Genomic DNA, 26368 nt, shown 5'->3' on the forward strand with positions numbered 1-26368 from the left:
TCCACAATCCAAGCCTAGAAGCAGCCACTCCTGTCATCAGCATATTGAAGCAACACACAAAGAGGAGGAAGGTCCACTGAATTAAGCAAATGAAAAGGGATCGACATTTGAAATTGTCACTTGGAGAAAATGAAGCTCCAATTTAATCGAATCCAGTCTAAGCCGAGCCATATATCGACCCTGAAATTTTTATCTGAGATTGTATGGACCAGAGTCCTGTTCAGAGTGTTAGAATATAAGATTTACGATAGGGTATTGCGACAGAAATTCCAATTGCAGCACTGAGCCACGTTCTATTCCAATGGCATGTGCAATTATGAATGGCCGGCCTTGAGATTCCTTATAGCACTTCCACCACTAACAAATGTGACAGCCCAAAGTCTATTTTTAAGGCCAGCGCTCCCCACCCCCCTCCCCACCCCACAAAAAAAAACTCACTCCACCCCACAGAACAGGCTAGCCCAAAGTCTACCTTAGCTTCTAGGCCAGCTCATGTTGACGTCAGCCAAGGGCTGAGTTCTTTTTTGCGGCTAACGCTTGGGATCACACATACGTGGGCGCACGTTTTGGCATTAAAAAAATGTCAAAGTCTTTACCGTGGTGAAGATGCACTCAACCAATTACTGTTCATTGCAGTCAATTACTATTCATTTAGGTGGATTAAATAAACTTTGAACCAGCTCATTTTTTTAGGCGTGGAATTGCTCTGAGACTCTACGAGCCATTGAAAACGAGTCCTTAAGTTTTTAGGGCCTTCAATGCGTTTTACATTCAAGTAGTTTATTTTTATTCGAAATCAGACTATTGAAACTATTGGGAGCATTTTTGCTCACCATCATAAACTATGGCGTATCCTCACTATACAACTTATCATCTGCCACGTGTTCTTTCACTTAAGCATGGTTAACTTTCACAATAAAATGCTCATTTTTATATTTCGAAAAAAATTAACTATGATTAGGTGAATGGACACGTGGCAGATGATGAGGTGTATGATGAGCATACACCATAGTTATGGTGGTGAGTAAAAATGAATCCAAAGCCATTGCCTCTGTTTTGTGGGAGTTGGTGAAATACTCACCTAGTCTTCATGGGGCATGCTTGAGGCGTATTTGAGGCGTCCCTTTATTACCTCACTTTGCTGATATTTATTACCTCAAAGATTAAGGACTACTCAGAAGAGTTTATGTCTAAAACGTATCCCTATTAATCCCCTTGAAAACGATGGGATTCCGAATTAGAAGACAACATCCATGTATTCTTCCATGACTGCACCTCAACGATAAATTTCAAACGGTGCAAAGTAAAGCGAGGAGAATTGAGTTTCAGATGACGTCATAGGTGAGTTAAGCCTTTAAAATTTGTTCGGCCCAAATAATCTATTAACCTACACGTTGGGCCGTACCTGGACTGAGCTAAGGCAGAGATGAACATATCTCCTCCAAGTATTAGGTCAAACCTGTGTGGTTATGTTATACACGTTGTCCATACAACTCAAACGAAATTTTAGAGATGAAATCGCAATTAACAAATGATTGTCTTCCCATGAAAATAAAGGCTTAGGTACATTGATACGTCCAGAAAATAAACAAAATTAACTGAAGAAAGTATAAATCTTGTTACAGGCACATCCATGACGGGCGAGGGTCAGCACGACTCCAAGCACAGCCTACGACATCCTACCACAAGAAACAAGACATTAGAGATCAATTTTGCGGGATATGTACAATTGAAGAAGGTAAGCATCAATTATCTGGCGGAGGATACAGTTATTTGTTGATCACTACTTGCCTGCCACCATTAGGTATCACAATATTGCTTACTATTCAGTTTCATATACTGAGTCTCGTACTAGAGAAAAATGAATAGCCATAAGGAACAAAAATATGCACAATGCTGAATCTATTTTATGTTTTTTCTATGCAGCGACGTGTGCTAAACTATTCATCAGTAAAAAGGCACAACGAAAGACGAGTTGAAATCCTCTGGGATATGGCAGACACAGCAATCCACACAAACAGATACTAGCACACAGAGCTTGAAAGATCAAGCTTAAGGAATAGTTTTAACTTTTTTCTCTTCAGATTTCAATTTGACCATAGTACCTCAAAATTCTTTTACCAGACATATATAATGAAATCTTAACAAAAGATAAGGATGGAGAAGTGGAAGGATGTAAAGGGTAAATCACAAACGATAATGGGAAGGAAATATGTTACATACTGTTGCTCCATCCTCTTGTCTTGGTAGAAGGGAAGGAAAGGAGCAAATTCTAAGCTTGAAAATCTAGGAGAAACAAGCAATATTCTGTAAATTTGTTTGCATCAACAGTATAAATGAAGATAAACAAAAACGAAAGCATGTAAATGTCAGTCAATTGTGGATCAAGTACACGCACACAAAAAATGCAGTTACCCCACCAAACAAAAACAAAGAAGCATGTAAATTGATAACCAGTTAAAGAACACAAATCCAACTTCTTCAGATTTCATATGATCATAAAATTTTGAGAATGGATAACATATTCATTGTTCACTCATTTTGCATGCTATGTTATTCTAAACATTGCAGGATGTAGAAGAACAAGCACAAGAAGGCCAAGAACAATAGCGATACCAGCTCAAAATTTGATCGGACACGAAGGCCAACTTCGTCGTGCTAAGAATCACCCTTCAGTTCATCTGAATCTGAGTCACTTGCATTATAACCTGCCACAGGTCCACAAAACCAAACAGTGGCACATTTAGTTATGGTGAGGATGATTAGCACAATGACAATGATTACATGAATTTCAAAGACAGAAGTCAACCTGGCTGCTTATCACTAACTTTCCAAACCGAAGATCGCGTCCTCGACGCTCTTGTAATCCATACTCTTCCCTGTAAAATCCCGAAAACCGAAAAGCATTAGCACAAGCAAGAATCATAACACAATCACAACCAGAGCTCTAATTATGTACTAATCCTAACATTTAATCTACAATTTGCAGTGCCAAACACAAAGCTTGCAACTTTAGCTAATAAAATTGATCAAAAAACAAGTTTAGCCACTTAATCTAAATTAATTAGGATTAGAACACGAAAACAAGATCATAAAACAAAAAGCTCAGAACTTGAACCCTAAAACCCAAAACCCAAATAAAAAAACCCCAAAAAACCCACAAATGAAACCAAACCCAGAAAGGCAATTACCATGTGGTCATCTCTGGGGACGCCATAGCCGTTGTAATACATCTGTCCCACCAAAACCTGCATGTTAATATCGCCATCTTTGGCCTCCTTGAGCGTGTCCTTGAACCACCGCTTTATGCAGTCCGACACGACGGCGGAGAGCGGCACGCGATGTTCGTTGCTACTGCTGCTGCTGCTCGCCTTCACTGAGCTGCTCTCAGTCTCCATCTCCTTCCTCTTCGACAACCTCGGCCGCTTCGACGATTTCTGGGTTGTCGGCGAGGTGGGCCTCGTTTGCTTTGGAGGAGAGGTCACCAGGTTCTGCGACGTCGTTTTGGCCACCTGGTACAGCCTGGCGGTGGAGCGAAGCGACTTTCCCATTTATTAAAAAATTGCAAAAGAAAAAAAAAGACTTGAAATTTCTGAATTTAAAAAATATTGGAAGAGACTCAAAAACGAGAAAACAGTTTTCAAGTTTGGAATTTTTTGGGTTTTTCAAATTTTCGCTTACCTTTTTGTGTTGTTTGAGTGGAAAAATGGTATTCGAAAACAGTTTTTGAGAAGTGGGGGGCGGAAATTACATCGCTGCCATGTCCCTTGGCCGTTGGACGTCGTGTTCGTGGTCGACTTGGTGGTCTGCTTTCCTCAACACTTCGTTTGCTCTGATGTCTGTATTTTTTTTTTTTTTTTTTTTTGTCAAAGACGTCTGTATTTTTTTTTTTTATTGGAATTTTTCTATTTTTCATATTATTTATTCCTTTACAAAATGGCGGTAATTGGCGCTATTGGACGAGGATGAGGCTACTTTCTAATATTTATCACAATCGTCCGGATAATGCTTGGTAAATAGTAATATCAGCAGCTTTCCATGTCATTGTGGGCCCTCAGCTACAACTTTCCACCAAACTTACGTATTCCATGACGTGTGTGATGACTAATTATATACTAGGCTCAAGTGACCGTCTGCCGTTGTTGTTAGTTACTCTGATAGATAACGTTGGGTAAATTAAGTTTTTAAATTAAATATGTAAATTAAATGACGTGTTATTAATAGAAATAAGCATGTTAATTAATTTTTAGGTAATAATTTAATCATCAACTTTTATATCATTTGATTTACAAGATTTAATCTCCTAGCATTACTCTAGTCTGGTTGGTAACCGTTGATACAAGAGAAACTCACGAGGCGTGCTCATGATTGTCATCCGTTGATCCCAGGAGACCTTACCATGCTCGAGTGATTGTTGATGGTTGAAGCTAGTGAGTTTGATGGTCATTTGTCGATTTAGGTGAAACTCATTTAACAAGCAGGAATAACCGTCACGCGTTTATTCTAGTAAATTTGATTGTCTTTCCCGTGGTACAATTGGATGTATCACGGCCCCTAGCCATTTGGCCCTTACTTTGTCTCACAAGCATCGTTTGTATATAAGCAGAATGGATAAAGAAAGCCTCCCCAAGTGTTGTCATCAAAGGTACTGCTATGAAACAAATGTATAAAATTAAGATTTTTTAACCAAAATGGTTTTTGAGATTTACAGAACCTCCCACTTCGGTCCATAAGATTTGAAATCAATAGAAGTAGATTTATAAATTTGTCCACCATCATTCATTTTGACCATTCGTTGAAAATCTCCATTAAATAAAGATAAAATAGCAAAAATACCCTCAATTTTTGTCAAATCATTTTGGCTCATTATTTATTAAATTGACAGTATTTTTGTCATTTGGTTATTAATTTACATAATTATTCAAGGAATAACCAAAATGATTGATGGTGGACAAACTTAGGGACCACTCCTATTGATTTCAAATCTCATAACCAAAGTGATGAGTTAAACAAATCTCAATGACTATTTTGACTAAAAAGCGAAAAATTAAATATTACCAATAATCTTTACATGAACATGAACCATCAATGAAACAATGAAATCGGTTATTGTCCCGAACGATGATCTCTCTCCCTGTAATCTTCGAGATGAGCTTTATCGCCTCATGACAATCACCGCACACACGAAGGTTCTTCACAACTCGGATAGTATCTGTAGGAGCAGTGCTGATCAGACCAAATGCAACGGCCAGCTTCTCGCTATGACAGCCAAGGAAATGCTCCTTTTCTTCCTCTTCTATGTCAAACAACACAAAATCTGTGGTCGGAACATAACCTGCTGCTTTCAATTCCTTAGCCAACTCGTGAAGTTTTGCGTATATCTTATCTGACAATGTGTGGGACTCGTCTCCGACAAGGAATTCGTGAACAACCCCATTTACTTCGATCCAACTGCAACCCGGGATTTTCTTCATCCCTTGCCGACTCATTTGTGATCTGGTATCTGCTGCCTCATTCCATTTATGACTTGCAGAGTAAATATTTGATAGGAGAACATAGTGTGCTGAGTTCCACGGTTCTAGCCCAATGAGTTGTTTCAGTACAAGTTCAGCCAATTGGGTATTCCTATGTAGCCGGCATCCACCCAACAGCGCTCCCCAAACAATGGAATTCGCCTCCATTGGCATACTTTTTATTAACTCGTAAGCTTCATCCAACAAACCTGCACGGCCAAGAAGATCCACCATACATCCATAATGCTCAATTGTCGGAGTCAAGGAAAAGACACTCGTCATGTTATTAAAATACCTCCGGCCCTCATCAACTAGACCAGCATGACAGCATCCACAAAGAAGGCCCATGAAAGTGTTTCCATCAGGTCGAATTCCAATTTTTACCACTTGTCCGAATAGTCCAAACACAGCTTTGACATGTCCATTCATAGCAAGACCAGACATCACAGCATTCCAAACAACGTGGTCTTTTTTCTTCATCCCCTTAAAGACTTCCCAAGCAAGGACCATGTTCCCACATTTCGCATACATGTCAATTAGAGCTGTACCAAGAACTGGGTTAGTGAAACATTCATCTTTATCCATCAAATGGCTAGCCCAGTCCCCTAATTCAAGCGCTCCTAATCTTGCACAAGCAGAAAGTACGCCAACCATGGCATAGCAATCGGGTTTCAAATTCTCCTTCTGCATTTGAAAGAAGAGGTCTATGGCTTCTTTAGGAAGCCCATTTGATGCATATCCCTGAATCATGCTGCTCCAAGAAACTATATCCTTCTCGGGCATCACATCAAAGACGCGACGAGCTTTCTCCATATTTCCGCACTTGGTAAACATATCAACTAAAGAGGTAGCAACAAACACATTCCTCCCCATACCAATCTCCATTATGTATCCATCAATCCATTCCCCACTGCCTATATCCCCTAACCTCCCACACGCAGATAAAACCCTAACAAGGCTAAAACTATCAGGCCGCAAACCCATCTCCAACAACCCGCGAAACGTATCAATAGCTTCTCTGTACCGGCGAGCTTCAATGTACCCACAAATCATGGCAGTCCAAGAAACAACATTTTTCTCCGGCATTTCATCAAATACCTTATGTGCATGTTCCAAATACCCACATTTCGCATATAAGCAGAGCAAACTGGTTTTAACATAAACATCGAAGTCGAACCCAGTTTTCACCACAAGGGTATGAATGTTCAGCCCCAATTGGAAGTCTGATCGCCTCGCACATGCTTTCAGAACAAAAGGGTAAGTAAAGCTATTCGGTAAGAATCCATCTTTCCGCATCGAGCCGTAGAATTGGATCGCGTCGTCGAAGCAATCGTTGGAAACCAAGCCGCGGATCATGGTGTTCCAGAGGAAGATGTTGGGCTGCGCGGTTTGGCGGAAGACGTGGCGGGAGTAAGCGGTGTGACCGAAATCGAAGCCGGAGCGGAGGACCAGGTTGAGAAGATAGTTGTCTTGGTCGAGGCCAAGGCGAAGGAGCCGGGCGTGGGCGTGTTTGAGGTGGTTGAAGGAGGTGAAGCCTTGAAGGAGGCATTGCTTGGTTTCTAAGGCTTTGGAAAATGCAGGGGAGGATGCTCTGTTGGCTATGGCTGTCATAACCTGTTTGAGACTGGAAGAATTTTGGAGGGCAATTACTCAACGGTCGTTTTGTATTGCTCATTTTCCCACCAATTTCAAAATTTTAATACCTTTTATGTTTTGTGCAAATTTTCTTTCGTTCTGCGTACAACCGAATGGCGCAAAACTCAACGGTTAAATCTTGAATACAATGATCTAATGGATCTTTATAACAATTAAATCTAGCATAAAACTCGTACCACTAAGTAAGACGTAACATTATAACCGAACTTTGTTTTGTATGCCACTTCAACCCTAATGTTTCTTGCCAAAAATTTCTTCAAAACTGTTGATGTGGCTCGAAAACGGGTTCACTTAGGAGTCACGTCGACGATTTTGCTAGAGTTGTTGGATTTGGCAATGAAGAAAGTCCTCGGTCTAGACACCACATCATATAGTCCGGTTGTTTAGCCTAGACTGAATGAGTGGGACCAAAACGAAATGGTGTACCCATGCCATATAAGTCATTGTCGTGGTTGGGACCCAGGTCTCCTGAAATCAAAACTGCAAACAAGAATTTGCAAGGAATAGATAAACCTATGGCTAATACGCTGCGGAAGAAATGAAAAGGTGAATTTAAGAATTTGTAGTCTTGAATAAGTTCCACACATCGACATAATATGAACACAAAAACAATGGCCGCTAAATATGAGCCAGCAAAACAGAGTATTAGTATATATAGGGATACATATATGCACCATAACATTTCAATTACATACAGGATTACAAAATTTCATTCTTGGTACGCTACGTACTACATTTATATCACTCAAACAATATACACCTAACAAGATCTTAAAAATGAGTATATCTGGAAGTAGATTGGAACCGCGCTTACGCGCAGAGCTGTAGCTGTCGTTCTTGTATAAAGCATTTTGCCTCACACTAGATTCCCACGGATAGAGCTGAGCGACATTTCAACAAGTAGATTTTGAAGCGAGAGGGGAGCCGTATAATACAAGAATTTTGAGTAAGGAGAAAGAATACACCAAACTACAGAAACGTCCAGCGTTCTGTAAGAAAGAGAAGTGACCAGCCACTTCAAGCCAAGAACAGCACTGGTTAAGAGGTTAAGTAGAATAAACCCCTTTAGTTATCACTCCAACTATCATCATCGTCATCTTCATCACTTCCTGCACATGCCTGTAACGAAATTCTTCTCGTATTATTATATTAACTAACAAAGAAATACAGGTAGCAGAGGGAGATAGATTAACCTGGCGAATTGCACTTGCTTTCTCTAAGATAGCAGCGACCCTCAAGTTTGTTGCCGGGCCCTGAATGCTGCGTCTTGTCACCGTTGAAGATCTTGTCACCATTGCAGGCTTCAAGTTGAAGGACTAAGACAACAAAAGTTGGTTCAGTCTTTAACTTCGAAAATAGAGAGCCCAAGTACAGCAAAAATAGACATATCTGACCTTAGTTCTTATCTGTTGCAGCAATGAATCTCTTTCATCTACCTCAGGTTCAACCTGAGGCCGAACTCGTTCAGTTACCTTTCTCAACTGCAAAATGTCAACACGTTAGAAAGGTACTTTGTAAAGCATAAATATCAAGAAGAGCACATCCAGAAAAAGAAGAACAGATGCCATAAATGGATTATCAATTACCTTGCTTTGACCATGAGCAGCAACAGCATCGATGAGGGGATTTCTAGGACGAGGGAGCTTAGTAACTGGAACTCCATTAGACCTTCCAACTTCATAGTCTGACATTACAGCAGAATTATTGTATGACCATGATATTTCTCCCTCTGATGTTGGTAAACTATGCTGAGGCTGCTCCACCATTGTTGGAGCTGTCGCGGATGTGGAAAGAGGTTCTTGTTCCGATTCTGAATTTTTCGGTGAATGTTGAAGCACCTTAGGCTCGATACCGGTCTCCGGTGTTACCCGCTGCACAGGCTGGATAATAGATCCATGAGAAGATTCAGGGTCAAGTGTAGAAGTTGTACATTCAGAGCTTGGTCCAGTGAATGGATTTGAACCAGTCCGAATTTTTTCTCCCACTGAAGCAAAGTGATTAATTCCAGGCCTGTCATCAGATACCTCTGGTAACGACAAAAATGGGTTTGAGAATTGTGTTCCCCCTAAGTCAGGGAAATTATGTTGAAGATTAGCATCATTAACCATGGCTGGTAACTGCAACAGGGCAGGATGCACCATATTGCCAATTAAAGGTTCAGAAACATGTTGGAACTTCTCGCCTTCTTCAGACGCGGGAGGCAAAAATGGGTTCTGGGGCGGCAGCCCACCTCTCTGTGGTGCTGGCATATCAAATTGAGCTTTCTCATCAGGTTCCGACGGCTGTATTGGCAGTAAAGAATCCTGGTTAACTCCAACCGATTCTCTCTGTGAAAAAAGGGAAGTGTGTTGTTTTCCCATCCTCCATTGCATTGGTGGTAAAGGTGGCAATGGTGGCATGTCTTCCAGATTGACCACAGTACCTTCAGGGGGCAGGACTGATCTAGGAAGGGTAAATGGTTCCAATGCTTGCTTCGTAACATCAAGTTCCAGGCCTGATGATTCTGGTAAGAACTCTGATGTTAAAGCTTGGCTTGGGAGATATTCAGAATGAGATTCCAGGGAAGCATCCAAGTATACTTCCTGATTGATGTGCTCCGTAGATGGTAACTGGTTAGATTTCTCCGAATCCATGTGGTTTTGAGACCCTGCCTGTGCAGATTGAAGACTCGATAAGTTGATGCTTGCTTGATCTTCATCCGAACTTTCCACATCAAGTTCATCAGATTGAACCTCCAGAGAATGCTTTAAGTCAGCTTCTGGCTGATCCCTTGCTCCATCTCTTGGCAAATATCCGATATCAACTTGGTTTGCTTGTAAATCCACTGAATTGTCCAAACTAGTTTCAGGCTCTGGGAGGTAGCAGGTAGGTGAAGACAGAACTTCCGTATTTTCTAAAGATGCTGAGGCTATGGTCACATCACCAACAGCCAAACTACTTTCAGTTTGTTCATCCAGAGAGAAATTATGACCATCATCAGATACTTTTGAACTGGAATGGTCATAAATAGTTGATTCGCTTGGTTTTGATTCTGCGGGGACATCATGCACAGCCAAACTGTTCTCAGTCTGTTCATCCCGAGAGAAATTATGACCATCATCAGATGCTTTTGAACTGGAATGGTCATGAGTAACTGCTTGACTTGAGTTAGATTCTGAATCTGGAGAAACATCTTGTTTACTTGCTTCCATTTGCACTTCTGAGTCTGTGACAGATTCTGGAGAAACTTCATTCAGTTCAGATTCATTCTCATGGAAATCCCCAAATCCAGGAAGAGATTCATGCAAATTTATATAGTTCCTTGGTGGAGAAGAAATTGCATTTGCAGATGAATAACTAACATCATTGACGTCATTATCGGGTTGGGCAACAGCAGAAGAGGGCACAGCCGCAGTTTCTACATTTAGTGTTTCAGGTACCAGATCATCTGAATTCACATGATCTTCGTGGACTGTGAAAGTTGGACAATTAGATGGAAGTTCCACAGAAACGGTATCACCTCCTACATCAGCATCACTTGTGAATAATTGTAATTCATCATCATCCACGGTACTAAATCTCTCTTCTACATTGAATTTTTCTTCATAATGTGGAATACCCGCTTCAGCTTTGACGGATTCAAGTTGGGGAACATCCTCATTTAAATCAGATAATTCATCGTTATCCACGGCACTAAATCTCTCTTCTACGTTGAATTTTTCTTCATAATGTGGAATACCCACTTCTTCTTTGACGGATTCAAGTTGGGGAACATCCTCATCTAAATCAGATAATTGCTGCTCTATTAGGCCATGCATCTGGGGAGCATCCTGCTTCTCTGTTAGGCCACGTCTCTGTGGAGCATCCTGCTGCTCTGTTAGGCCACGTCTCTGTGGAGCATCCTGCTGCTCTGTTAGACCATGTGCCTGCCAAGCATCCTGCTGATCTATTAGGCCATGTGTCTGTGGAGCATCCACTACAGGCTCTTCTGAGATATGACTCTGTGCAGCATCCACCACAAACGGTACAACTTCGGAGTTGACTGCAGTTGGTGAAACAGGATTATCAAGTCTGGAAGCCGTGTTATCAAGATTTATAACATCTCTATAATAAGGCAGTAATGTATTACCTGAAGATATTTGTTCTTCTGGCAGGGCTGAGGAAAGCTGCTCTTCTGTGGATGAAATACTTAAGCGTGGTGAATCAATCTTTCTGGCAAAGCTTTCTAGAGAATCTTCATCTGCATATTGTGTCTTAAGTATTTTATTCACATCATTATTTCTACTTTGATCTTCAGAAGCAAGCTCTTCAACGTCTGACAAATGTGGCAAAGCATCGGAACTGAAACCTAAATCTTCCATGTCTGGCTCATCAATGGGATGGCTTGGTGAAGCATCATTAGTCTGGGAGTCACGGACAAAAGGCAGAGAATTATCCAGATTTGTCTCATTTTCGTCAATGTCTAATGGTTTACAATCAACTTTAATTTCGTCAGAGGGGTTATCATCTAACACAGGTCCTGCCAATGATACCACTGGCGAGTTTGCTCCAGTGTCTGAATGTAGCGTAGGACTCATATCCCTAACAAATGCACTGTAAGATGTATCTCCAGAATCAGGGATTATGTCTTCCACAATGCATGCATTATGAGACACCACCTGCTCCTTTGTTGTGGCTTCTAGAGACTCCACGAATTCAGATTTCTGGTTGGATGACATCTCAAAAATCTCAGCTCCACAGGTTTCAGTGGAAGGGAATTCTTTAGCTGCTCCATCACACTCTGATGGTGAATTCTCAACCACATTGCTTGGACTATCAGAGTGCGAAAAACTGGCTGTATCTTTTTCAAATGAATTCTTCCCGTCATCCGATGTAGAGGAGTTTCCAATTGATTGAGAATCCGAAAATCGAGTTTGAAGCTCCAGATGTTCCTCCTCATTTGCATCAGAATCTGTCCCGTACGTTTCCACGTTCTGGAAGCGTAGATTGTTCTTAGGTTTAAATTCATTGTCAGTTTCCATTTCTGATTCCAAAGTTGCAAGAGCATCCATGTAATTGTCTACCTCACTGGTCCTATCATCAGAACTTGAGGGGGTGGAACCCTCCATGCTGCCTTCAGTTTTATGTTCTCCACCAACTGCTATTTGTTTATCAGCTGCCACCTGATGAAGGTTGGAATAATTTTCATTTGTCTCAACATCAGAGTTTGGTTCAGACCCCTCTGGAATTTCTCTATCGAAACCCCCACTATTAAATCCATCCACGGATGGTTTAAATATATCTTCATGGACATCAGGTGAAGAGCTAGCACTTTTCCTTTCTGGGGACATTTCAGCAGGACTTACTGTAGTGATGTCAAGTATTCTAAGGTCTGGCTCACTGCTATCATCTAAGGTCAATCTCAAGAGCGGTGGACCAACAGAAGTTTCACAAATAAGTTTGCGTTCTGGTGAAAGAGTCTCCAGAAATGTCTTCATGTAACTTTTCCCAGTTTTTGAGTCAACTGCAGATCCATTCAAATGCCTTTTCTTCAATTTCACACGATGTGCAGGATCACTAGAACGATTCTCAATACGCTCCTCCAGGAACAACTCATGCAGTCTGCATTGTTTGAAAAAACAATAAGTAGCCACTCAACCAGCTGTTCTTTAAACATGAACATTTACAATAGCGTGAATGAGAACAGTGTGGTAATATGAAAAAAGAGCTCTTACTTGGCATTTGACTTGGCATGTGATGTCAGTGCAACTTCTGGGGTTTCACCATTCCTCCAGCGGGATCCTTTCTTCTGCTACACATAAGAAGACCATAGTAAATATTGTAATGACATAAGGTGTATAGTATAGCAATGACTTGGCAACAGAAAAAGGAGAACCTAATTTGCAAATTCTTAGTACAAAAAAAAAAAGTAGCATTCCCCGGTTTCCACATAGGCCTGCATGCTGGCTCACACTCCAAATCAAGATTAGGAGATGCCTAGCACATGCAGTCAGTCAGAAGGAGTGACGTAAACAGAACTTAATCAAGGTCCATGCTTAAAATTAAATCTCAAAGAGAAGAACTAAACATCAATTGGGTGGCATCTGTGTAAGTAATATCTTGCTCATACTGAACTAGGCAGCACAAGACCATGGAAAACAATCATGGTCGCCACCCATGGGTGGCAGCGCTCCTCCCAGAGGAGCAATGCCATGTGTTTTTCCTTTTCTTTTCATGTTTATACCTTTTAAGTAATTTTGTGAGAGCTCAAATAGTAAATAAATTTGCAAGTAACTAGAGAATACGCAGTTAATGAGAAATGCTCATTCCATCGCAATACCTTCACTTTACGGGTTTTCTTTTCTCTCTGCGTCTCTACTGTTATTGAAGATGCTGATTCAACTTTAAAGAATGACGGATCAGTGTACCGCTTCAAACATGCCCCAGCTCCAGCAACATCAAACCTGTTAGAATTGGATAAACATAATTATTTTAAAATTTTCCAAAATCTTTTCATTTTACTATATAGGTTAAAGTAGCATAAGTGAACACAAATTGGGTCATCATACTTGTCCAAAAGGAACAGCCGAGGAGGACCACGGCATTCTTCATAAGAATCCATTACAAAGCGAGGTAAGTCTCCACGAGTGATCATATTCTGTTCAGAACGCAGATTAGGATGCCAGTCAACCCCTGCAATAGAATTGTGCACTTGCATAAATATGCTGTAATTAATTTCTATTATCAACATGGCCAAAAGGGAAGTGTTTTTACTAATGCATCAGATTTTTATAGCTTTAACAAGGTGCACAAGTTACGAATAAAAAATTACATAACAAGTAGTCAAACCTGGATTGGAAAAGAAGGAAGAATGATTGGTTTGAGATAGAAGTGCCTTCTCAATTGAGGGAAAGTCCGCTTCAAGCTGTTGGACACGAACCACTAGACCATGGCCTCGTGTAGCGGTTGCCATTACTTCTTCGTGCAAGTCATGGAATATTTCAGCGGCAAACCTATGATAAGCAAAAATTGGCAACGAAATGCATTTCTCGTAAGTCCATTACCAACTAACTTAAAACCTACCATATAAGTTATGTGATACAGTCGTATCAACCGGAAAACCCAAATTACATGTCAGCTGAAAAGGCTTTAAACATCAATTCTTGGACAGAGAAGTACTTATTTATCCATGCCACATTTGCATTAACCAAGTTAAATCCAAATTCTAGAACATTTGGATTTCTGTATGATCCTATAACCAATTTTTAATCCAACAGATTCATTTCCGAAAAATATTCCCAATTACGCGCACTTCAATCGCCCTGATCAAATGGTAATCTCCAAAAATCGCATATTTAATCACCAGCATAGTTCAGTACTGGTGTCAACTAAGTCAACAGATTTCACTCGCCGTTAATCCAGTAATAAAGTCTAAATCTACACCAAAATTCCCAAAATAGTAATTCTATCACATTAATCGAATTATCAACTCCAAGAGTCCAAATTTCAAGCCCTAAAGTCTCAGAATTTCTGGTAAAAGCAACAACTTTCAACAATTCGAATCAAAACCCACATAAAGTAAAACCAGTGGCAAAAGATACTCACTCAGCAAGGTCGCCGAGCTGCCGCAAAACACCGACGAGGCCGGCCATGGCGACGCCTTCCAGTAGAGCCTCCGGATCATCCCTATCGGCTGCTCTGTACAATTCCGGATCGGCCAAGCCGTACTCGTTCCTTATCTGGTACCTTGTCAACGGCATTCTTCAGGTCTCCACTCCGATAAACCCTAATCACTCAGAAACTGCAAATTGTATATGTAACTCTGCTCTTCGATTTTACATTTCCAGGAGGGGGAGAGAGAGAGATAGAGAGATAGAGAGCGAGAGAGAGAGAGAGAGTATGCGGTGGTGGTCAGAGGGAGAGACAGACGTGAAGGGAGTGAGACAGAGAGAGACGGAAGGGAGGAGAAGTAATTAATGATATATTTTTTAATTTTTAACTGAGAATTTTGGAATGTAAGCAAACGATCGGCGCCCAACTTGCCGCTTTTATTGCGCCGGTTGTATTGGATCATGGTACGTATGATGTAACTGGACCGGATAATTTTTTGCACATTTGTTAATCTGTTAACGAGTTAGATTGTTATTGTCTCACCTATTAAGAACCCGTTAACAAGTTGAGTCGTTAGTCGTGTCATTTGTTAGGAACCGATAAGACATCGTTTGTCAGATCTAGACATTAGACAAGATAATTTCTTGAATAACCCGTCAACCTGACACAAAATGGCACAACCCGTTAACGAATCAAGTCGTTATGGAGTCAACTGTTAAGAACAAGTAAGATTACGAGTTTGACACAACAAGACATGACCCATTAAGATAACATGTATGACATGAAAACGACTCGTTTTCCAACCTAGATGTAATATAAAACGTAAATAATTTTCACACGCTTTTTTTGATACACCAATAATTTTCACACACTTCTTTTTAATTTTGTACTTATGAATATCCTTTTGTACAAATTATAGTTTGAAAAATAGAAAAAAAACAAGTGTGCAGAAATCTTTATTTAATATTGTGTCTTGGTGTGTTTGAGTTGGAATCGCTTGCCTTGAAGACTACAAGGTATTGGTGCTTAAAAACAATCCAAAGTTGAAAAGGAGGGGTAATGATGAAACAATTGGCTTGGAAATTACTCTTAGTACTAATTGGATTATTAGTTTATGTAGTAATAGCGTAGTCGGAATATAGCTTCTGTAGTAAAAAAAATATAATTTAAATCCTTTAGTGAAGTCTGTTATGATTTATGTCTAAAATTAACAGTTCTATCAACTCTCCATTAATTGTTAGCACGTAAGCTACACATGTGAGGTTAAAACATAACTATCAGTTAATTGTTAGCACATGAGGCTCACATGTCATATGTGTGGCTAACTTTACCTTTTTAGCTCACATGCTAACAATTAACAAAAAGTCGACAAAACTTCTAATTTGGTACCCAAATCCTAAAGACTTCACCACAAAAGTTTAAATCTTAATTTTTACCATATGGCTATCTTTCTACTACCATATCATCACGGAAATTATTGATCCAATTAAGCCTTACTCTTTTTATTTTTTGGGTGACTAGGTTGTTCAATATTTGATACTGAATTGGAATACCTATGAAGCATTTTGTATACCAATCAAGTCAATCACATTGTTTCTTAAATGGTTAAAAATGTTTGCTAACAACCGTAATGCTTTCAATAAAAACACTTCTAGTATAAGTGTTTATGAGCAAAAACGTTTGCTACAAAAACAGTTGCAAATAAGTCCTAAATCCAATCCCTACAAATCAAATTAAAAGATTAACTAATGCAATGGCAACTCGAAGTCATTCGTGAGATTGTACCCAATTAATAATGAGATTCACCAACACGATGGAAGACAACGACACTATTCTTACATAAAAACTACATGAAGCCAATGTTTGGTTCAGTAGCAGTTAACTCCACTTAGTAACATTTCTTCGGTTTAACTCACATAAATACAAAGATAATATGTAAGCATAATGAGTTCAATATTAATCGTTGTAGTTTATTGGTGCATTGTCACATTTGTAAATTGGTTGTCAAAAGGAAAAACAAACTAATATGATACAATCTATATGTTAATTTGAAACTACTTTATTGGAAACCGTTTGAGTAATAAAATACATCAAGAACTTGTGTTAATCATGATGGTTTTTGTTGCTTAGTGCTTGCCAAACAAGTAGACCCTCATGTCCGTTTGAGAAAAAGTGCAAGAGATATTGTCATCATATTATATAGATCCCAACTGCGTCAATTAGACTCCAAGACATGATTAACAAAGAATGAACCCTAATTAGTTCTCACCACGTCAAGGAGCTATGAATATTGTATATTGTCTATTTGATTCCTTTCACGAACATGTAAGATTATTAAATGTTCGAGAATAGAGTCTCATAGCGAACATATAGTAAAGTAACATGTAGTTTGTATGCAACAGGTTAACTATTAGTATCACTAAGATCTTTTGTGATGAAACCTTATACAGTCGGGACTATTGACTACAATATCGAATAGTTGGACATAGGAGGCCTAATAACTAGATCATTAGATACCAATTGACAAGTATGTTATCCCTTTTTTTCTTTGTTTGTTGACAGATGCAGTTCAGGGTTTCATATGTGAAAAGGAAACTTAAAAATAATAAAAGGAAGGGGGAAAATCTGGGGTTCTAGGTAATAGCAGTTGGCCATCCGTTGATCGTACCATACCATGTTGACTATTGAGCCAAATACAACCATCAAGGTAGGGTAAGGTCCAACAGAATGAGACCTACTGTTGTAGATGGGGATCGTTTCGTAAACACCTTGTTGAAAATATCTTGAAACTTATATTGAAAAAAAAAACACTTCTCGAAAAAAAACATAAGACAATGATTTAAGCAATTCTCGAAGTTTATTCAGGACACATTTTCAGTTCAGTATAATGATTAAAGCCAAGACCGTATTTTATTCTATTTTACATTTTTTATCTCCTTAACATTACATTTTTAAAAGAATTCGTCGAGTATCCTAAAAAACAATTCAGGATTGATTATAATTTTTCTGTCAAAAATTATCATAAACGTTTTCTGACGATCTTCCTTCTAAACCGCTTTTAACACGACTTTGAAGTTAAAGGTATGAATGATAGACAGCTATCCACTGGTTACTGGAGCCCAGGAAGGTCAGGACATGAATGCCAAATCACAATGGAATCAGAGTAACCAGAAAATCTAAACGCATGATGTGATAAAATGGCTGTCATTGATGTGACTCCCGGATTCCAGTACTTTTGGATGCACCTAAATTTTTGGGCTCCTTTTTTACCAGTGTGAAATCTGAACGGGAATATGGAAGCTTCGTTGAGCCTTTTTTATTTATGACTTTCGTACAGAGAGAGAGAGTGAAAAGAAGAGAAAGGATTGGCAGTGTGCAAGTGGTTTTAGTGGGAGTTCAGGGAGTGTCTTTTTCAAGGTGTCCTTGCTTTCTGGTAACTTCTTTTTACGCTTTTTCCATGGAATGTAGTTGTACCAGATACCAGTAGTTGTTACCTTTTGCTTTCTATGGTTCTGTTTTGCCCTTTTGGTCTTCTTCTTGGGACTTGCTCATTTAGCTCTCTTTAGCTTCAAGTGTATGCGATGTAGGCAATTTGTTGGTTTGTATCTGTGTATATTGTGTGTTATGTATTGAGATTTTCAACAGTTGAATTCATTTATTGAATCTTTAATTGCATAACAAATTATTCATTGTTTTGGTGTACGCTATTTCAATAGTTAAACTCTTGTTCATTGAATCTTTGATCGCATAACGAACCATTCATTACTTTGGTACAACCTTATATTGGAGAATAATAAACTTTCTGCATATAGTGGACATTTCTTTCTTTAAATTACATATGTTAACATTCAAAATTAAGAAGTCAACAAAAACCAGTATAATCAACCATAGGCTTGAAGTGGATATGCCTCCACTCTCCGCGAAGGTACAAAAGAGTAGCTCTGTCACTACCAATAGAATTTACTCCCTTCAAAATGTAAAAAATGTGTAAATCTACCCAAATTTTTAGCACCACCAACCAAATATTATATTTACACCTTATTTAATCTTCCTTTATTAAATCATGAACAATGACAAAGATGACTAAAAACGGCGATAACTTCTCGTTTGCACATCAGCACTGAAGATGCTCATTCAACTATAAAAACCATACATACATTCATATTTAGATGGTTGCAATATACTTAAATCTTGCATAATTAACAACAAATTAGGCGAGAGTAGCTATAGCTTCAAACAATCAAGTAACCTTTGCTTAAAAGCTTTGACTCCTTAGTAGTGGAACGCATATGCTTTCAACTGTGTATATATAATATATATGGTGTGTTGTGTAGCCACAATTGAATTGGTTTTCCAGTTGCCAACAACTTCTTCTCCAACGACTGTATGGTATGGCCACCATCTTTGTTAATGCTAATGCGAAAGTAACGTGCATTTTATGAAGGGGGGGGGGGAGTCCACCATTTTCTTACACAGCAATCTTTTTGGGTTATTTCCTCATAAATACTACTGTGTTAAATTAGTGGTTGCTGTTATGGGGCACTTGAATCTTGACCCACCAAACCCCTAGCTTATTTGTTACCTTAGTTATGTCTCATTATTGTAAATACACATGATTCTTCTTATTCATTTATGGGAAAATAACACAGCAACCACAAGTTTTAGTGTAAACTATTTGACATGCCCAACAAATGATGGTGTCTTTAGCCATTCCGTTTGGAAAAAAGATGAATACCCGAATCCTATAGCTTTGGACTCGCTATTCCGATCATGGTACCCCTAAGAGGAAATGCCCTTCCCCTTTTTTGTTGGTCGTGTGCAATGAGAGATTGTACCCCCGACACCCTCGTTAGTACGAGGTTCTTGGGTACGGCACCCATTTTGGGGGTCATGTGAGATGGGGGTGAGACCAAAAGTAGACCGGGGTTAGCATGGCAAAGCAAGGAGAGTGGGATATGAGAAGGTTTTTGTGCCTGTGTCCTTAGGGATGATCTGATCCCTAGTTTGTAGCCATGCGTTCGAATCTTTTGAATTGGAAGCTTACCGGAGTCTTCATTATTTGGTGTGGTGGATATATTCTTTTTCTCTGAAAATTTTTCAGTATATCTTATGTGATTACATAAAATAGAGTGAAAATTTGAACCTATATTAATCACTTAAGTTATTCATCCCCCTCAATAATCACTTGAGCTAATCTCAACCGGCTGTTTTGCGGTACATCTGCTAACAGCCAGAAGATATACCGTCCTTGTCTCTTAGAAAGGCCGTACAAAGTTTGGCCCAAAGTTGTGTGAGGGCCTGTACCCAAACTCTTCGAGCAATTCAGAGTCCAGTCCATTTTCATTTGGGCAATAAGTAGACTCAGCCAGTTAATCTTATTTGGGCTTGAATCTCCAAGATAATCGGAGAGAAATAAAATTAACTTATTGGGTTGCTAATGCGCAACTATTAAGACCTATTTAGTTTGATTTGACCATAGCACTATCATCATTACTACTAATCTCACCAGCATACTATAGAGAAACAAAACTAAGCGGGTTTTGATGATACACATTAATAACTCAATAGGTTGATTTACCTATCCAAATAAAAGCTTGTGCAGAGGTTTTGGATCCTCTCTCGTGCACATAAAATTGTCGTAAAAGACGTACAAAAAGGGACATTAATGTTCTGTTGTTTTAATAGGATAATGCTATTTTCACACTCATTTTTATCTCCCACACACTCTTGTTAATATTTGACAATTGATCTTCTTTAATTCATTCGATCTGAATACTAGAAATAGAGAAGGGTACGTGAAAAATAAAATAGGTGTATGTATAGCACTACCGATTCTAATATACAAATCACCATGCCCAAGAGTAAACAAATAAAAGAATTCTATAGTTGGTTAATATAATTAATAATAACGTGGAATTAAAAAAAAAAAAAAAACACATAACATTTCAAGTGGAGTCAATGGTCCCCTTGCTCTTTTTTCCTTTTGGTTTATGGGAACATGTACAAATCATGAATGGTGGTCTATTAGTTGAAAAGTATATCAGTAGGAGCAATTACTCGAAAAGTATTGCTCAAAGTATCCAACTAATCATGTACATTGTACATATGCATACTCGTTCAAGATTTGATGCATTAATTAGAAAAAGAAATAGCAATAAGAACGATCATCGACGTTAGTCTTGTATATAAAAAATACAGAGTCAGGGCCGGCCCTCAAGAGAGCGCAAATAAGAGATCACCAGATGTGGTCTTGTATATAAAAATTGTAATGCTAGGGCCGGTCCGACCTTAAAGAGAACACAAATAAGAGATCACCGACTTTGATCTTGTATATAAAAATACAGTGTTTGAATCAACTGGACTTTGTAAAGAACGCAAATAAGAGAGGCTACCCATAGCATCTTATCTTGCTCTATTTATTTGCTACAGAAGTTTCCGTAAGTAAATGACGACCCACAACGTAATCATAATTAGGAATAACTATTCATTTGCGAATATGGTTTGTTTAATCCCTTGCTTTGGCTCCAAAACACATCATGGGGGTTTTCAGTATAATATGTATCAGTAGAAATGTAAGGAGGTCAAATCTTTAATATCCGCCACAATCTTTAATCTCAGGAGAAATGTATAATATGTAGCTTCTTAGAATATAGAAGAAAATAATTTCATACGCTCATTGCATGAAACACGTGAAACTTTTTGTTTATATTTGTTGTTTCAAAATTTTTATGGATCTTGTTAATTAATGGATTGTGAAGAGAAAACACAAACAAGAACACATAATTCATATGTTTTTGGTAAATGTGCCTCTCATCTCTCTGAAAATTTAAATAGAATTCAATAACTTCTTTGGATGGTAAGAAAAGCACTTTTGTTTAAACTTAAGATTACCACTCAAAGTATTTCCTTTGTAAGTGTCATTTTGGTTCTAAAATACTTAAAGTCCTTAAATTTTATATTGCAAAATACCGACTTATTACTGTTTTGATATACTTCTACATTACAGTATTGACGATTACTAAACTATGTAATTGATCAATGATCACCTCTTTAAATTCAAGTCAAACATGCGAATTCAAGCCAATTTCAACGAAAGTATTTTTCATTTTTTCAATTTCTAACGTTTTGAAATACAATATCATGCATCTGGATATGGTATGATTACTAAGGTAGCATAGAAGTCATTAGTCAGACCTGCAATTGGACCCGGATCTATATATTTAAGTTTACGTAAACAATGATATACAATATACGTACACGGACATATTAAAGGTTAATTTATCCAAATTAATTAAATACTAATTTAGTTGATCACTTTTGTTTTTTTTTTTCTTTCTGGTCAAAATTGATGACTTCTACCTTGAAAAAAGCTAGCTGCAGTCTTTGGTCATAAACTTGAGGCCTCTTCCGTCGTTACAAAATGTCATCGTGGCCACCACTTTCCAAATAATGTAGTATTTTAAATACCCCATTTTCTAATGGAAGCAAGGAAAGCACTTGGACGTAAAAAAATGGATCAGATTAGGCACCCAAACAGAAATAGGAGCTTATTGGTTCTCTTCTCTTGTTAAAACTTGCAAAATTTGGTAGCTAAATTACACGTACGTCATTATATTTTCAAATGTTCCAAGGACTAAAAGTTAAAAACCCTAGAGTACAGTCTGTATGGCATGGCTTTTTCATAAAAAGACCAATTAAGGTCCGGAAAATAGCTCGACTGGTCGACTCTGGTACCAGTAGAATCTAAATCTTATTACTTAAATCATGAAATCTTCTCGGTTCTAATTTAACTTAATTTACTGTCCTTTTGAGTACACAAAACCATTAATATTGGCTAAACTAGAATCTAAATCTTGTTACTTAAATCAGGATATCTTATACAGTTCTGCGTTTAAGTTTAATTTATGAGGCTCTAATCTTCATTTTCTCCCATTTAGTAGGCATCTTATCAGTCGTAACTACTAATTAATCACACGCCAGCACAACTGGGGCCTCGTTGCATCTCATCTGCCAGCTGAAGCTATAAACAAATTCCCCAGTTTTTCACCTGCTCTGGTTCTTCTTCAATGCGATGTTTTCTTCTTTCAGCAGGCACTTTCTTGCCTTCAATTCCACAAGGCAGAAAAATATAACATAATTATATGTAACTGGGACCAGAATTTTTCATTCAGAATGGAGTTTGAAATTTTGTATTTAAAATAGCAGACATGCAGCTGCAGATTCACCTAACGAGCACTATTGGTTGTTTGACATTTTGAACAAACGATAGCTGGTTTGTTTTGCATCACAAAATTAACAATGGAAATATATGATCTGCAAACTTTTTTTTTTTTTTTTTAGTATCGACACTCTGTTTATTTTGGTATTTGGAGATTTGTATAGGAAGAAAAAATCATCAACTTCTCATAACAATATCTACATTGAGTCTAGAATATTGGACTTCTAAGATTTATGACGCCTCTCACATCCTGTAATGTGAATTCATTCTTTAGCCATTTTTTATGGACTTTGTGTGCAGTCAAATTAAACAAATATGAATTGGGATGAAAATTCAAACTTGAGATCTCTTCTAACATTAGGAAGAAAAATATCACTAATTCGACCTAAAAATTTTGGCTATGTACAAGAAAAGACACAAAAGATTATTCCATCACTATAGTATATGCTTTGCCATTATAATTGGCAGCTTATCTAGTAATACTTAGCTAGTTGTAATATTTATTTGTTGAGATTAATGTTTCTTAAGTCATACAGTTCTGCTACCACGCTTAAATTCCAAGGGGCAAGGAATAGAGGTACAAAAGTGAGGTGCATATTTCTAAGGAAGTTACCTTGAAATAACACAAACAGACCTCTCTTGGAACCCACTCACCCTCATGCATATGTATGCCTCTACTGCCTATAAAACCCATTCTTTCTTCACTCAACACCACATGCATATGTTTGTTTCTTTCTTCACAAACAGCCCTCTCTTGTTAAGCATCTCTCTGTCTCTCACCCCCTCCCCTGTGTTTATAGAGTTAGTTGCCAACCATGCCTGCCCAAGTTATGCCAGAAAAAGCCCTTCATGGAATTCATGGATTGGGAAGGGACAACATTACTACTACTCCCCTTCCTAAAAGGCACTTTCTCCTCGATTCATTTTCTCAATTGTTACTAAAAGATGCCCAAAATGCACATACTTTCAGAACATTTTAATCTAACATTTTGCATGGGAAGAGTGCCAAATTGAAAAGAAAACAATTTTATTCATTGGTAATTTACTTTTTATATAAATAAAATAGAGAACTAAGCGATATTAATTTCAATTTCTCAGGTTGGATGGAAAAGTTGCTATTGTGACAGGTGGTGCTAGAGGCATTGGAGAAGCAACAGTGAAGCTTTTTGCAAGGCATGGCGCCAAAGTAGTCATTGCAGACGTGGAGGATGCAGTTGGCACAGCCCTATCAAATTCCCTGAGCCCTTCAGTTACATATGTTCACTGTGATGTTAGCTTGGAAGAAGACATGGAAAACCTAATTGAATCAACAATCACCCGTTACGGGCAACTGGACATTATGTTCAACAATGCTGGGGTCCTCGGAAACCAGTCGAAACACAAGAGCATCATGAACTTTGATGTCGATGAATTTGATAGCATAATGCGGGTGAATGTTAGAGGAGTTGCATTGGGGATGAAGCATGCTGCAAGAGTGATGGTTGCTAGAGGAATCGGCGGGTGCATAATTTCAACCGCAAGTGTAGCCGGAGTCACGGGCGGGCTGGGGCCACATGGTTACACAGCTTCAAAGCATGCCATTGTAGGGCTCACAAAGAACGCAGCTTGTGAATTGGGAAGGTACGGAATTAGGGTAAATTGCATTTCTCCGTTTGGGGTTGCCACGTCAATGCTGGTCAACGCTTGGAGGATGAGCGGTGGTGATGAAGAAGATGAAGAGGAATGCATGGATTTCGTGATGCCCTGTGAGCAAGAAGTGGAGAAAATGGAAGAGTTTGTGAGAGGGCTTGCAAATTTAAAAGGTCAAACTTTGAGGGCAAAAGACATAGCTGAGGCTGCTCTTTATCTTGCAAGTGATGAATCCAAGTATGTTAGTGGTCATAACTTGGTTGTGGATGGTGGAATCACCACTTCAAGAAATTGTGTTGGCTTGTAGCCTAGCTTGTTTTAATTTTGTTTTTTTCCCATTTCATGGTGTGATTTTGTACAATCATAGATTAGGAAAAGGTTTGCGTGTTTGGGTTTGTAATAGGGTTCATTTGTCAAGTCTATATTCATCGAAATTCAAGTGTAAATTTTTGGTGGTGACCAATTTGGTGGCTTGGTACTCAATCTCTTAATTTAGTAAGGTAAAATGTAAAATGTAAAACTAGAAATTAGAACTTTGTTTAGTGTATTTAATTATGAGATGGCATAATGTTTTAAGATGAAAAATTATATTCAAATTGCATTGTCTTTTTCGTTTTTCTTTTAGGGAGAAATGAATCCATATACAACTACGCATTTTAAAATTTTGTGAACGACGAATTCTCCAAAAAAACCTCAACCAAAGAGAATTAAGTATCATTAACCCTACCTTCCCTAATGCAGTAAGCACTACAGCCATCCACTAGTATAGCATTACTTTTTTGGATTTGAATATATGAAGAATATGGGATAAAGCCTAAAGGGGTAATAAGATGTGCATATTTGAATATCAAAGCTGTCATGGTCATGCTCATGGTTTTGAGTTTTGACATCTAAATACGAGCTGCACATGTGACCCATGAAGTTGAATGAATCAAAATTCAAACAAAGCCATTGATTCTTAAAGAGCAATCGTAGGGGAAAAAGATACGCTAATGAAAGTCAGGAAAGTTTGACAAAGTACGAAAAAACTGTATTCCCTAAAAATACTTCGCCCATAGTTCGATATCAATTGATTGTTTAAGAAAAGTTTGTCCCCACTGTTATTAGAAATCTTTTTTCTGCAGAAAAACTTTCATACATTTGTTACATGAGATGAGTGTCTTATATTTACTATACTATATGAGTAGCACATGATTAAGAACATGGTACGTTCGTGACATATTTAAACTAGTGCACGAAAAATTTTCTCCGACAAATCTAGTTTTTTAGAGAATAAATTACAAGTAAACGATCAATGAAAATCAATGGATGACTCGTACTACAAAGACAAAGTTCTCTATTGAAGAATATTATATTGCATGGAACTCCATTGCCGGATTCTCATTCCCTCTCAAATTTCAAAAGCTATTCCATGATCCATGAACCATGACTTGTATTTTTTTTTTTGGATGAAGGAGGAAATATATGAAAGAGAGAACAAGTACAAGCAGTGTCATAAAAGACTTCCGATTCCAACTGAGGGATATATAATGTTACCAACCATATAGAGAAAATAAATCTCAAAAAGAGAAGATAACACTAACCACAAAAGCTATTCCATGATCCATGACTTGGTTTACACCTTAAAACTTTTGACTCTCAGCGGAATATACGTGCACATATCAACCATTTCAGAAACAAATGCTGGCCGGCCCGTAACTGGATGACCAGGAATACGTTTGCTGTTGCGTTTAAACTTGAATATCTAACCTATTTTGATATCATGATGAAAATTTAAGTTATA

General features: G+C 38.3%; 4 protein-coding genes across 7 annotated transcripts; 1 reads left to right on the forward strand and 3 right to left on the reverse strand.

Annotated features, from left to right (window-relative positions):
* Positions 1-1524: 1524 nt before the first annotated feature.
* Positions 1525-3940, reverse strand: LOC103962156. Of its 4 annotated transcripts, XR_007255010.1 has the most exons (6): positions 3752-3940; positions 3192-3522; positions 2810-2879; positions 2617-2708; positions 2224-2286; positions 1525-1679 (listed from the first exon to the last, which is right to left on the reverse strand). XR_007255010.1 is itself a non-coding variant. In XM_048575381.1 (5 exons), the coding sequence occupies exons 1-4, from the start codon at positions 3760-3762 to the stop codon at positions 2659-2661; spliced, it is 462 nt and encodes a 153-aa protein (XP_048431338.1). In that variant the 5' UTR covers positions 3763-3940; the 3' UTR covers positions 1525-1669; positions 2617-2658. The 4 variants fall into 4 exon arrangements, 3 of the variants coding, with proteins under 3 accessions (XP_048431338.1, XP_009373105.1, XP_009373106.1); XM_048575381.1 differs by lacking the exon at positions 2224-2286 and having other exon boundaries at positions 1525-1669; XM_009374830.3 differs by lacking the exon at positions 2224-2286 and having other exon boundaries at positions 3752-3937.
* A 1070-nt stretch (positions 3941-5010) lies between these two features.
* LOC103962157 (putative pentatricopeptide repeat-containing protein At3g08820) lies at positions 5011-7199 on the reverse strand. The gene has a single exon (XM_009374834.2). The coding sequence runs from the start codon at positions 7122-7124 to the stop codon at positions 5055-5057; it is 2070 nt and encodes a 689-aa protein (XP_009373109.2). The 5' UTR covers positions 7125-7199; the 3' UTR covers positions 5011-5054.
* Positions 7200-7794: 595 nt separating this feature from the next.
* Positions 7795-14907, reverse strand: LOC125473088 (protein SCAR2-like). The gene is made up of 10 exons (XM_048575388.1): positions 14733-14907; positions 13977-14140; positions 13697-13820; positions 13468-13591; positions 12863-12939; positions 11278-12749; positions 8756-11190; positions 8564-8650; positions 8363-8485; positions 7795-8288 (listed from the first exon to the last, which is right to left on the reverse strand). Exons 1-10 carry the CDS (start codon positions 14885-14887, stop codon positions 8235-8237), a joined length of 4815 nt encoding a protein of 1604 aa, XP_048431345.1. The 5' UTR covers positions 14888-14907; the 3' UTR covers positions 7795-8234.
* Positions 14908-23632: 8725 nt separating this feature from the next.
* LOC103962159 (short-chain dehydrogenase reductase 2a) lies at positions 23633-25068 on the forward strand. Its single transcript, XM_009374836.3, has 2 exons — positions 23633-23860; positions 24055-25068. Exons 1-2 carry the CDS (start codon positions 23772-23774, stop codon positions 24890-24892), a joined length of 927 nt encoding a protein of 308 aa, XP_009373111.1. The 5' UTR covers positions 23633-23771; the 3' UTR covers positions 24893-25068.
* Positions 25069-26368: the final 1300 nt, after the last annotated feature.

The sequence above is a fragment of a genome, unplaced genomic scaffold (assembly GCF_019419815.1).
Source record: "Pyrus x bretschneideri cultivar Hongxiangsu unplaced genomic scaffold, Pyrus_bretschneideri_v1 Contig11, whole genome shotgun sequence".
Lineage (NCBI taxonomy): Eukaryota > Viridiplantae > Streptophyta > Magnoliopsida > Rosales > Rosaceae > Pyrus > Pyrus x bretschneideri.